The sequence below is a fragment of the Nothobranchius furzeri genome, chromosome 8, assembly GCF_043380555.1.
Source record: "Nothobranchius furzeri strain GRZ-AD chromosome 8, NfurGRZ-RIMD1, whole genome shotgun sequence".
Taxonomy (NCBI): domain Eukaryota; kingdom Metazoa; phylum Chordata; class Actinopteri; order Cyprinodontiformes; family Nothobranchiidae; genus Nothobranchius; species Nothobranchius furzeri.
The window spans coordinates 66,379,093-66,393,301 of NC_091748.1; the positions used below are offsets into that span (position 1 = coordinate 66,379,093).

A 14,209-nucleotide genomic window follows, 5' to 3' on the forward strand; every position below is an offset into this window, starting at 1 on the left:
GTGTGTTCGCTGAACAGCGGCAGCAGTTTTATGTAGGTTTGATTTTAAAAGAGTTCCACCCTCCTTGTCTTCCTCACCAGCTTCTTTTCACGCTGCTGTTTCTGCCATCTATGGGTTTGTTTGGACTCGTGCTCTTTTTTATTTTCAATCCTACTGTTTTCTCTTTTTATTGTTATCTTTTGTGCGTGTGAAGCACCTATTGATTTAGAATTGATTGATTTAATAGATTTTCTAAAAAGGTGATATATATATATATATATATATATATATATATATATATACACACACACACACACACACACACATATACACACACACACACATATATATAAACTTATTTTTCAGGCTTTTGCTAAAGTTTTTCTTTAGAATTCAGCTGCTTTTTCATTTGTTTTCAGTCCAGTTTTTTTACTTGACCATGATCAAGAACTGGAGGATAAGAGAAGACGATCAACAACAGAATCTGAAAACCACGAAACAGGCACCAGAACCTGAGAGACGACCGTCTGCTGTACTGGTGTGATTTTAGCTTTCAGAATCACCTGTGAGCTAAAATGCCAGTTTCTGTCTATTAAAACCGGTTATTTCTAGTTGTTGCATAATGCACCTGATACATGTCTATTGTACCTGTGTGTGCTTATACGTTCATCTACCACTTGGACAGTAAAAAGTAGCTGTAGTACAAAAGCTGACACTTTTGATGTATTATTACTTCCACATTGTTTCACAACCTCCTACCCATAATACTTACTGTGTATGTGTCTGCATAGGAACTATTGTCTTATTCCTCTTGGTCACTTTGGTACTCTCATCTGTCCTGAGCTGTGGTAACAACCACATTTCCCCACTGTGGGATCATTAAAGTCTTATCTTGTTGTACCAGTTCCACTAGAAGATGAAAGTAAATAGTTTTTGTGGCGGGCTGCGGGTCAAGAGTCGGAGTAAAGTCAGTGTCGACTAAACTCTGGTTCATTCCTTGAATCTAGGAGCCTTTTTATTAGCGAGTCACAGGTAAAAAAAAAAAAAAAAAAGGTAAAAGGGCAGCAACCCCCTCAAAAGGAAAAAAATTACTTTGAAGGATCCTCTGGAGGTTTCTTCCTGTTAAAAGGGAGTTTTCCTCTCCACTTTCGCTACATGCTTGCTTAGTATGAGGATTGCTGTAAAGTCACTGACACTAGTCAGTGACTCGTTGCGATCAATAAATTATTTCTGATTGGCCTAATGAACTGTCCTGAATTGGAATATTTAATATGTGAAGTGCCTTGAGACGACTCTTGTCATGATTTGGCGCTATTTAAATAAACTTGAATTGAATTGAATTGAATCTGCTGGGTTCCTTATAAAGGAAACTTTTTACTGATTGGCTTAAAGATATTGGCCAGTGGCAAAATTCCTTTACGGCATGTGTAAAGAAGTAAAACCTCAGATGAAAAAGGTTTTGGGATTTTGACGGCTGGAATTGAAAGAAAATCTGACGTTTTTTTACTGGCGTGGGAAAAACGGAAACTAACTTCAGGTCTAAGCCCTGAGCAGCTGGTGACGTTTCACATGGAGATCTGCTGAAACAGCGATAGTAAACAACCCCCGACTCTGGTGTTTCTGCATTAGAGTTATAGCAGAGAACAATGTGTCATCAGTCAGATGTAGCTTCTGAAGCCTCTGCTAGTCGGTCAGATTTGTTTTTTCTCTGGGATACGGCGACGAGAACGGATATTGGATTACCGGAGAAGTTCAACCAAACTCCGACCCCGCTAGCTGGATATCACTACCGGAGGTGCAGACATGTTTTAGACCATTTAACTCAGAAGACCTGCAACCAGATTTGAACATAGAGAAGGATTCTGTTCATCTTCAGAACCAAAATCGGTACGGTTTGTTTACTTTTGTTAAATATTTCATTTCTGTGCTCAACCAGGAGCTCTAAGCTGACGAGTTCTCAGCTCTTAGCTCCATCATGTGTCCCAATATAATTGAGTAATCTATAGATATGTGTGCTGCCAGGTTTACAGGTCCATATTGATATAACTCCGGAATATATATAACTAATAGCTCACCAGAATAAAGCTTCCTGATGCTGGAGTAACTCCTTAGTTTGACTCATTTGCACTAATCCAGGATGGCACGGAAGTTCTACTGGTCCATGGAGGTTCTGTTCTTCATCTTTTAGATTACATCTGTGTGTGTCGTAGCTTTCCCAAATGACTTGTTTTTTCCTTATCAGAGCTAACACAGTTAACAGTGTTGCTGCAGTCATGCTAACAGGACTCGGAGTCCATAAGTACCGGTGCGGTTCTGGATGAGTTTATAGATGTAGGTTATTATTTTCGATCAGACCTGTTATTTAAAAATGTGTGTAGGGCACGGACACATGGCTCAGACCTTTTGCTGCAGCTGTAAACGCAATTTTACGTAATAATTAAGAGCACGAAAGTAAACAAAATACAGTTATTGACAATTCTAGCATCAGCAGCTACCTTGTTTTACGTGCTGGAGCGATGTAGGAGGAACACAGTTCTTCACTGTCTGGAGGAGAGGATTTTGTTTCTGTAATGATTTATGACAAAATTCCTTAACAAAATGAAAAACTGAACCCAGTTCATATTTATATAGATGGTAAAGTGTTGTTATACTGAATTTCTACAGTTTTAATGCCGAGTCTGGCCAATACCTTAAATGAACTGACCTGTATTGGAATGTTTAATGTGTGAAGTGCCTTGAGACGACTCTTGTTGTGATTTGTTGCTATATAAATAAACTGAATTAAAAAAATTATAAAACAAACAATCAAACAAAAAATAAAATCTTGCTTTTGGGTGGCAGAAAGTACAGCAACGAGGTCTGACTTGAGACTTTTACACAGAGATGTATTCATTTGTTGCATACCGGAGCTTTGTAGTCCAACTCATCCATGGACCTGAAGAAGTCCAGGCTCTTGGCAGCGCTGAGTCTTCCTTCCTCCATGGTTGTGGTGGTCAGAGAATCCAGGATCTCCTCCAGCAGGTTCATTTGACCTGAGCTGGACGAGTCGATGTTCAGCTCCAGGGAGGCAGAATCGTCGCTGTCCTCGGTGTAGGAGCGAACCTCAGCGCTGTCCTCAGAGGAGATCCTGTGTTCAGACAGGCAGCAGGGTTCATTTTATTATTATTATTAACACAGAAACCCCATCAGCTCAGGCTGTTCATTAATACGTCCACTTGGGGGCAGTATCATCATAAACAAACAAAAAAATAAAACGAAGGACTTGCTGTTTGGAAGCACATCTCCACATGAAATCAACTTTTCCATCCACCTACCAAAGTTCTCCGGTTTTTGGCGTATTTGTTTATGTAGAAAAGAAAAATTCAACCGCCTTCGGCGACTCACTTGCTCGCCGTGTCCTCATCATCATCGAGCCCGTAACCCAGATCTCGTGGGCCCACGCTCATGGGAGACTTGTTCAAGTTCTGCTGTTAATGAGAAGAACAAAGCAAGTGGAAGCAGTTAGACACAGAGAATAACAGGATAACAACACAAGCGGACCCAGGGGGGTTCGGGTTGTGTGTAATCATATAAAACTCCTGACAAGCATCGAGTCCAGATAGACTCGAGGTTCTGCAGAGAAGCTGCTATTTGTTTAACTACCATTCACCCCCCCTCCCCCAAAAAATAAACAAACAAATAAATAAATGAAAGCAGCTCTGTGTCAGATGGAAGCTTATTTTAATGAGTCCAGACCTGCAGGGTTGAGACTAAATTTGTCAAATTTGGGTCTGAGGGGATAAAAATCTTTAAGCTGGCCTGCAGCCATTTGCCAAACTCAGCATTACGTGTAAACTAAGACACTTGAGCAATACGGTATGGGTGACTACATCCATCATTTGCATTGTGGCACCAGTGCATGTGATTGCATTTGTCACCGTGGAGCTCTGAGTGATCAGTGTGCGGTGTAGTTGCCCGACACTGTGGGTTTTAATAAGCCACCTGTGTACCGTGTTTAATGGGCGGGTTAAGGAAGAGACAGAAGCTTTACAGAGCAGGGCAGGACTCCCCCCACGGGAGCCCAAATCTGCCCCAGGCCACTTATTAACATGCCTTCCACCACGACGCACATGTTCCTCTCACCACGTGTTCATGTTCACTGATGTTAACACTATCTCTCATTTTCTAATTTACACTCTTTGGTTTTTGCTGCTCACCTCCTGTGTCTATTTTTTCCTCTAAATGTCCTCAGGTCCGCGTTTCCCTTTAGAGAAAAATCAAGCTGTGGCGCGTCTATTATTAGAGTCCAGCTACAATTGGCCGTGACGTTTTTTAGGCTGATTGTGTGCTTGTGTCGCTCCACCGTGGAGTTTCATTTAATGCACTTTGCTTTGTAAACTTTCAGTTTAAAAAAAACGTAAATATCATTAGAAAATATGCTTTCAATAAAGTCTAAAAGCAGGAATAAATTGGGGTTTATTGTAGGAAGTGAAGACAGGACCAGAGAAGAAGGTAATGAATGAAAAGTGGAAGGAAGAAGTGTAAAGAGGCGAGGAAGGACTCCCTAAAGCCCCTAAGAAATGTGTGTGTGTGTGTGTGTGTGTGTGTGTGTGTGTGTGTGTGTGTGTGTGTGTGTGTGTGTGTGTGTGAGTGTGAGTGTGAGTGTAGGCGAGTTGCAGGGGGTGACGACTGAAACCATGAACCAAGCTGGTCCTGATTAGTCGACACAGTGCCAGCCAGACAGGCGGAAAGTAACGTGTGGCTGGGCTGCCCTCATTTAGGGCCTGTGTTTGACCACGGACAACACACACACACATGCACACCCTTGCGTGCACGCTTGTACACACACATATACGCACATTCTATTGCACACAAAAAGAGTTAAAGTGCCACTTTCTCCATAAAAGTCAGTGAAGGAGATGTGTGCAGTAGCCACTTAAGCCTCTCAGCCATCAGGCTAAACACGAACACATGTGGCGCCGCTGCTGATTGGTCGATCTGCTCCCCTTCCATGGTAGCTTGCAGCTATAATGAAAGAGATTTCAGAGGGGCTCGGGCCTGGGATCCCTAAACAGCCTTTAATGGATTCCTGTGTCAGGGCAGTAAATCTGGGGCCGGATCGGGCCGTGCCGAAGCGGGCCAGCAGAGCGGAGATGCACCTGCGACACACTCGTGTGTCTCGGACACAAACACAAACCCGTGTTCTGTAATTCTGCTTCAAACAGACACTCAGCCCGTTGGTTAGGCTGCATTAGCCCGGGCCGGGCCCCTCAACGCGTCTAGGTGTTTATTAAATCAAGGTGAACCATAACCCGACCGGACGCAGGTCACGCAGCCCGGCTCTCTGATCTTGGTAACAGCTCTGGTGCCGTCTACCCCAGAGGAAGTTCCGCTGGGAGCAGTAAACGGATGGTACCTCACTTCACAGCTTTATCACTTTATCATTCCCTGGGACTCTACGGCACAGCGTGTAAGATTAAACTGTTTACAGCAACCGGGCCTTTTCAGACCGAATTATGAGTCCCACACTTGGTGACATGATCACGAGTGTAGAGGCTCTCAGAAGCTGCAGAGTCAAACACCAGAAGGTGATTCACAAAAAGTCAACAACAACAACACAATTCCAGAGACGTTCACAATAAGAGATTGTGCCCTGGAGAAGCTGTGACAGCTCTGTCACCATCCCACGTCTCCCCGGGCCTGACAGGACAGTGGAGGGCACCAAATAGGAGAACAACAGATTATCATACTGCTCCTTCATTAGTCCCTCGCTGTCGGCTAATAGGAAGCTGAAAGGTGAAAATGAAATAGTGATCCCCGCTCCATGCCTCCCTGTCTCTCATTTTCTCCCTCCGTCACTCTGCTGCCACTGACAGATGTCACCGTGTCTGTCTGTCTGCTCGGCTCTCGACTGCTTTCCCTCCGCCACGTCGCCACGAGTTGAGATAGAACGGAGATGGTGAAGGAGTCGGGGTGGGGGGGTATTTCAGTAACTCCAGAAGGTATTTTTGAATATGTAGAGGAGGTTTTAGGAAAAAATGGGAAAAAAAGATAAGATTTTGGTTTTTCCTGCAACGTGGAGAAGGTGAACGTTATAATTTATGTAGTGAAGTCATGAGCAGAAGCAGCAAAAGCTCTACAAGAACCAAACACAACAGAGCTAACACATCTTCAGAGTCACACAGACAGATGTTATTTATAATAACAACACATTGAACGTATATAGCGCTTTTTTTAGGACACTCAAAGACGCTTTCACACACTCTCACATTCACACACTGCCAGTGATGGTAAGCTACTTGTAGCCACAGCTGCCCTGGGGCGGTCTGACAGAGGCGGGGCTGCCATTTGGAGCCGTCGGCCCCTCTGACCACCACCAACACAGGCAAGTTGGGTGAAGTGTCTTGCCCAAGGACGCAACAGCAGGATACCCCTGGCGGGAGCTGGAATCGAACCCATGACCCTCTGATCATGAGGCAACCCGCTGTACCACCGGAGCTACTGCTGCCCTGTTGTGTCGTTGTGAAGTGGAAAACGGTCATCACCATGCACTATGGCTGCAGTGGGTAACAACAAACTTTCTCCTGCCCTTCCTGCATGGCCGGCCGGTTAGGCGCAACAACAGCGCTTCTTGGGAGTCGGGGCAAAACTCTGGTGGACTTTAAGAGCTGGTCATACATCTTATATGGCACTTCTGAGCGGGCGCTGATCTCACAGCTTGGCAGTGTGTGTAAAGAGACGGCGCTAAATGCAAACAAACCTTGGGGAGAAGCAAAGCCGTTACGCAGCCAAGTTTGTTTTTAGCCTGAGAGAGAGAGAGAGAGAGGGAGAGAGAGAGAGAGAGAGAGAGAGGGAGAGAGAGAGAGAGAGGGAGAGAGAGAGAGAGAGGGAGAGAGAGAGAGGGAGAGATAGAGAGAGAGGGAGAGAGAGAGAGAGAGAGAGTGAAAGAGAGAGAGAGTGAGAGAGTAAAAGAGAGAGTGACCCCCAAATTCCACTACCTCCGCTCCGCTCCGCTCCGGTCCGCCCCCGCCTTCCGCAGCCGCTCGCTTCCGAACTCAATTTTACTGGTACCCGCTCTACAACGGCTCCGCTCCGGTGCGGAGACCTGAGGGGGGCAAACAAGCATGCGCGGGATTTTCGAGATCTTGCGATACAGTCCGAGCAATAAACGCGGAAGTTAGATCCAAACACCCGTTGTGCGGGAGAAGCATCGGAAATGAGCTGTTTAATCTGCCCATCATTGTGTTGAGAGATCAGCAGTGTTTGGATCAACAAAGTGTGACTACTTTGATAGTGGCAACTGTATTTATGGCTTATTTTTGTGCATTTAAACTTCAGCCGCCATTGATGGTTGTTAAAAGTTGTTAAACCTGTGCATATGAAACAAAAAACGCCTTTTGTTTAGCGATTTATTGTGAAAAACGGAAGATGTGCTTGCTCCTTTTCCTGTTGGGCCGTTGTGATTTCTGTCCATTTACTGCGGAGGTGCTCCGGCGTCCGGCAAAAATAGGATCGATTCTATTTTTGCCGGACGTCGGAACAGAGGGCGCCGCACGGCGCCGCACTGCCGGAGCACGGCCGCAGTAGTGGAATTGCTCTGATTGACTAGAACGGGACCGATTTTGCTCCGGCGTTCGTGTCGGAGCGGAGCGCAGCGGAGCGGAGGTAGTGGAATTTGGGGGTGAGAGAGTGAAAGAGAGAGAGAGAGAGAGAGAGAGAGAGAGAGAGAGAGGGGGTGAGAGAGTGAGAGAGAGAGAGAGAGAGAGAGAGAGAGAGAGAGAGAGAGAATGAGTGAAGAGAGAGAGAGAGAGAGAGAGAGAGAGAGAGAGAGAGAGAGAGAGAGAGAGAGAGAGAGAGAGAGAGAGAGAGAGAATGTTTGAGGGGAGATTTGCTGCTCCTGTGTCCAGCTGGATGTTGCTGAAAGGTTTGCTTCCATAGCCGTGTGAGGGGAGAATGTCCGTTATGCTCATTCTGTCAAACCAAAACAGACTGACAATTTGTGTGTGTGTGTGTGTGAGAGAGAGAGAGACTGTGCAGTACTCTGAATCTGCCAGCAGGTGGCACTGCAGCTTCAGAGAGGAGGGTCGTATGTGAATGAAGAAGGGAGGGAGTGAAGACAACAAATCCATTCAAATAAGCTTGAAAACACACGCAGCAGCTCTGGACAGAAGCAGCGTGTTTAAGGCAGCCTGGGATGCACCCTAAAGGCTCTTTTACTATTCATCTCAAATATTAACTTTAATGAACACGATCAGCTTAATGGGGCTACCTCACACCTGGCTGAATAATGAAGCATCTTTTGTAATCTTTAGTTGATTTGTCTTACATTTAAAAAAAATACTAAGTTTACAAACAGTCATTCAATAAAATGTAAAATTATCATTTAATAATATTTTGAATATATTAATCTTTTATGACACCATGAATCGATTTGATCAGATTCATGTCTAAACTCATGACCAAGTAGGTGTCTACCTAGAGATCACACACACACACACACACACACACACACACACACACACACACACACACACACACACACACACATACACACACACATACACACACACAGTGCACCCCTGACTCTGAGCTGGCGTCCCTCCTACCTCACCAGGTGAGGACTGTGATTTCTGGGGTTGAGACCGGCCACCAGCCTGCTGGCCGTCATTGCCCATACCACCATCCCAGCCTCTGCTCGAAACAGCTGTCATCCCGCTGCTTTCCTACCTCTGGCAAAACTCAAAATGCACGCCCGTTTGTGCACGCTCGCTGCCTCTTTGTGTTAAAGATGCAGACATATCTGCAGCTCAAACGCTCATAAAAAGCAGCTTTAGCCAGATCTGCTGCATAAGAGCACACAGGAGCCAGAGGCGGTCCACTTCAGGCTCGTTTGTGTCCAACAAACAGAATACTCCTACATTCCTGGATCAACAGCACAAATCACCCACATTCATGTTGGTCGACCAGGGTTTAAACTTCATAAGTCAGATCATCATTTCTCTGTGAGTAATTAAATGAGCTTCACCGGGATCGTTCACATCAGTTCAAGGACAGAGAGAGAAGTTTGCATCAGAGACGAGGGATGATGAAAATGCAGCAGGGTTTAATATGACACGGTTGTAGGAGCTTCTGACGGAAACAGGGCTGGTAAACGGCTAAAGCAGAGGTTCAGACTAACCAACCCGTCATTACTGAATGTGGTGATTTGTAAAACAAGTAGTTTAGAACAAAAAACACCAATAATTAGCTGATCTGTTCTGACGAGGTCACACCAGTGTAGCTGCTAAAACCCGTTATTTCTGGTTATAAAATAAGATTTCCATTCTAAGCTGCTAGTTCATTCAAACTGACTATCAATCTTATTTGCATGAAAACAAAATAATGAATTTTTCAAAGAAAAAAGCCAGTTTTGTTCTTACAATTTCTTTTATCTTCCAAAAATCTCTGATTTTGACCATTTAAAAAAGTTAAAATCTCTAGTTAAACTTCTGAGTTGACAATAAAAACTGCTGAAAGACACACATCATGAAGAGTGTTTTATTTTTTAAACAGTGAGCTAATACTGAGCACGGATCCACTAACAGGAGTCTACATCTGGGCCCAAACGAGAAGGAGAGGTTTGCAGGTAATTTCATTTAACCTTTATTTAACCGTGCTAGTCCCGTGAGATCAGTTTCTGGAAGAGGGAACACCTGGTTAAGTCCGTTGCAGGCAGAGCAGCAGCATCAACGTGCTGTAGGAACGAGTCTCAGAGAGGGAAATGAAGACAAAAGGTGAGGAACAATAGCTGTTTTCTCCACCTGAAATGTAAATACGCCTCAGCAACAAACGGTCAGGTGAAAAAGGAAAATACTGCTGGCACAGCGAGGAGCGGATTCAAAACACCAAAAGGTCTGGGGAGCATCTTTATCCAAATCTATGAAGTGATGTCTTCTTTTCTGATTCAACTTTTTAAATCTATTAAAGTTAATTATGAAAAAAATGACAATAAAATGAACAAATCAGAAAAAGATTTCTGGAAGTCTACGGTTTTAAAAAGAAAAATTGAAACCCTGTAAACTCAAAGCTGTGACGGGTTTTCAGTGATTTCATCCAACAGAATTACAGGTGAGGTTGTAAACGACAACAACAAAAGAACGAGACGAGTGGTGATTAAAGTGATCGACTCCATGTAAACACACACAAAAGCTTAGCTGTGGGACATGCATCCTGTGTCCTGCCTGTCCCTCCTCCAGTGGTCCCCAGAGACCTGTTACTGAGGCAATGAGCAGGCCTCAGTGGCATGAACGACAGTGTGAGTGTGTATCTTCAACCAGTATGTGCGTGCGCGTGTGTGCATGCATGTTAACAGTCAATCTGTGTGTGCGCCGACTCGGGGGGGGGGGGGGGGGTGTCCGAGGAGGCCTTTAGAAAATCCCTAATTGCCGTTCTCCTCTCCCCCGGCCGTCACACCTTCCCTGCGCTAAGGCTTTCCAGCCTCATCACACACACAGGAAACACAACACTAATTAGACACAGCACAACCTCTCCTAATCACACCCGTACGCGGCTGTGACCAAAATGTCAGTGTGTGCATGCAGGGACGGCGCTTCGGTTTTTGTCTGTGTGTATTTAACAGAATTTGGAGTCAACTCACATATAAAAATAAGAGGTGGAAAAGCTCCAGCTGGTACTACAGGGGTGCAGAAGATACAACCAGGATCCCCGAGGCTGTGTGCACAAGTTCAGCGCACAAGTGTGTAATTAGAAACGCAGGAAGCTAAACTTCACCGATGAATATTCGTGCCATTTCCACCTAAACGGAACTGTCGCCTGTCGTAATTAAACCAAAAAAAACCCTCCCGTTTTTATTGATGAATGTGTGTCTTGTGTTCACGCTCACATGTCACACTTGTCTCTGAGCACAACGAAGATGATAGTTTTTGCACGAGCAAATTCTTTAGAGGAAGTGCTGACCGGCAGACGAGCGGCTCCGACTGACCGTGCTGCTCGCAGGGAAATACTGAATGTAGGATGAGCGAGCTGAGAGAAAGATGCTTATGATTTCATTTGGAGCTCTGACAAACTGCTGTAGTTCCAAAAGGGAGAGAGAAGAGGGGGATTAGTGATAAAAGGAAGAAAAAAAGAGGTGGAGCTAAAATAAAGGAGGGAAAATAGCAACAAGAACAAAATGGGCAGAAAAGAACGGTCGAGTAAGCTGTGGTACAATCAGAGTAGACTTCGTTAACTCATTCACTGGTGTGTGTGTGTGTGTGCGCGCGTGTGCTCGTCATACCAGTCTCATCTTCTGCAGTCTCCTTGGAGACAGGCTCTTGGTGCTGGTGGGAGACCCTGCACACACTGTCATCCCGTCCTCGTCTTCTTCCTGAGAGAGAAGATGAATATAAATCCAAGACTTTCTGTCTAATGAGTGATCAATTCTGACCAGAAGGTGTGAATATCTGAGCTGAATCAATGATCCGCTCTGTCCAGTTTGCCCCTACTTGTAATTAACATTTTGAGTTAAAACTCCAGTTTGTTACCACCTCTCTTCAAACAAATCATGCAGCAGGGCCTAGGAATAAAAGTATTCTTCCTTTTTATCCCCTCGAGCTACACTCTGATGGTTTTTTCTCTTGAGCTGTGCTTGGGGACAGCTTTTTCACTTACATATTGGTTATTGCACCTAATAACACAGCTTGTGCTTTAAACAACGAGCATAGAACTCTGCAAACTGGTATAATGAAAATCACGGAGCAGATCCTGTGCTATCACACATTCATTTTTCTCCTGAATGAACAGGAAATCTGTTTAACTTCAAAATCAAATAGATTTCTTCCCCTGTGTTTGTGTGTGTGTGTGTGTGTGTGTGTGTATGCGTGTTGAACAGAGCCTCTTGTTCATCACCGGCGCCCTCTCTCTTTCCCACTGACACATCAAACTGCTATTGCCTTATCAAATCCATCAGGCTTATGGAAACATACACCTCGTTACATTAGCTTTGAGGAAATCACAGGCTCACTGATGAAATATGCAGACAATAAAAGAGAGAGGAGGGCTGGGGTTTCGCATGACATGACAGGCCATAGCCAGAGGGGCGCTAGTTAAAAATGTACAGCCCTGAACAAAGCACTAAGCAGGCTTCAACAGTCATTAAAAGGCCGCTACGTCAGAACCACACACTCCATGTAAAGCAGCCTTCCTGTCTGTTTCTATGAGGGAGGTGTGTGTCTGTCTGTTCGCCTCTGAACAGGCTTGTGTACGTGTGTGTACGTGTGTGTGTGTGTACGTGTGTGTGTGTACGTGTGTGTGTGTGTGTGCGTGTGTGAGCTGGCCCGCCTCGCAACACGTGTCTGAAAGGTGTGAAGGTTCGGACGCTCACCCTCGCTTTGAGTCTGCCCCTAATGTCCCGGATACCCCTCTTGGCATGAACCTTGGCCTAGGAGGAAAAAACACACACACACACACGCGTGCACACGTGCACACACAGATTTCTAATCAAAACATGTTGCATTAACATTCTGTTCTGGTTTCATGTAACATCAAGAAATGCTTTGATCCCTGTGGCCAAAACACGCAGACAAAAGGCAGGATAAGAGCGCCTCGCACACTAACAGGAGGCGATAACATGAAAGGGCACCCTGACCACCTATTGCACAGAACATAACGACACAGCCCTGCTCATCAAACGCTCACCATCATGAGCAGCGCTCCCATGACAACATGTTTTTAAACTTCTTTTTCAATATTCAAGGAGGCCAATGCTGATGCTCCCTGAAGATCTTTAAATGTGAGATTTGAAGCCTTCTGGGCAACATCTGGTCTTGAAATGTTACTATTTGTGATTTTCACATACAAAAAGAATAAAAATACCTTAGATACAGCTGTGTTGAAGAGCGCTCCTCCTTTCTGTGACAGAAAAGGGAAGTGTTATTGAGTTAAAATTACGTGAATCACTTTTCCTTCATTTTAAGCAATTATTAACAAATATTCACTCTTTCAGATCTCAGAAAACTAGTTTTTTATTATTTATGCTAAATCACTTACAATATCATTTCTCGTGTGTAATGAAGAGGTGTTTAGGTCAACTCCAAGCTTTTGTTAGAAGCAGATTTTACCAACTGATTGAGTCAAGTGACGATCCAAAAGCACAGAAAACATTGTTGATGGTGGATGTTGGAGTAAAATCAAGACTTGGGACCAAGATAATATCAAGTAAAACATGGAGATACAGCACCATCCAGGATGGGTGTAAACACGAATGCAGAAACACAAAACCGTCACACGGTCCTCGTTGATAATGCCTACGCTGTAAATCCAGTTAGAGTTTGTCACGCATGTCATCAGAAAATAAAGCACGAACACAAGAGAGAGCGTTAAGGTGAGCAGTAGAAGCGGTTTAGGGACAAACATCAGCTGCAACTCTGGCTTTTTCTGCCAAAGACTGAACATTAAAATCATAAAAAACCACCTTAATAATTACAGTCTTTGATATAGCGCCTTCTGGAGCCCTGGAACCCCCCAAGGTGCTTTACAAAACAATCAGTCATTCACCCATTCACACACTGATGGTGATGAGCTACAATGTAGCCACAGCTGCTCTGGGGCGCACTGACAGAGGCGAGTCTGCTGTACACAGGTGCCACCGGTCCCTCCGAACACCACCAGCAGGCAAAGGGGGTTAAGTGTCTTGCCCAAGGACACAACGACAGCAACAGACTGAGTGGGACTCAAACCTGCAACCTTCCGATTACAGGGCTTCAAATGTGGAAGTTTCCACTAGACAAGGAATTCTCCAGCTAGGAGAACACCCGAGGAAGGTCTAAACGATCTAATGTGAGTCTTGACCTGGAAATGGCCCCGGACTGATGCTTCAATGTTTTATCAAGGTGATTTTCGTATACCACCCCCCCCCCCCCCCCCCCCCCGAGGAAAAAAAAGAAGTGGCGATTTTGATTGTTTCCAAGACTCAAAAAAATCTGCATCACAAACAGGATTAAAGTTACTTCATTCCAGATGTTTCGGTCTGCTAAATTATTCTTACTTCTTGTAAATCATCACTTGTGATTTTCCTCACATCAATCAGCAATAAACATTTCTCTTATTATAACTTGTTCCAAACCAATCGAAACCTCTGCAGCTGTCAGGGTTTTAGGAACGACTGCAGTAAAATTGTGCTGACGGAGAATAACGTAGTCTCACTGATCGGCGGTAAACGGAGCGATTCGCAGCATTCAGGAGGATTTTTATTTTAAAGAAGCCTAAAACAGTG

At 44.7% G+C, this 14,209-nt stretch overlaps 1 protein-coding gene across 12 annotated transcripts in view; it reads right to left on the bottom strand.

The window, feature by feature from the left end:
• dennd1b (DENN/MADD domain containing 1B) overlaps window positions 1–14,209 on the bottom strand; it is a 127,532-nt gene that overhangs the window by 3,919 nt on the left and 109,404 nt on the right. For 9 of the 12 annotated variants that reach the window (XM_015970892.3, XM_070554241.1, XM_070554240.1 and 6 more), the window contains 5 exons: window positions 12,811–12,846; window positions 12,320–12,376; window positions 11,234–11,323; window positions 3,364–3,446; window positions 2,884–3,106 (listed from right to left, as the gene is read on the bottom strand). In XM_015970892.3, the coding sequence (XP_015826378.3) occupies window positions 2,884–3,106; window positions 3,364–3,446; window positions 11,234–11,323; window positions 12,320–12,376; window positions 12,811–12,846 (489 nt within the window). Of the gene's footprint in view, window positions 1–2,474; window positions 2,545–2,683; window positions 2,743–2,883; window positions 3,107–3,363; window positions 3,447–11,233; window positions 11,324–12,319; window positions 12,377–12,810; window positions 12,847–14,209 lie in introns of those variants that run through there. The other 3 variants (XM_070554244.1, XM_015970895.3, XM_015970893.3) reach the window with 3 other exon arrangements.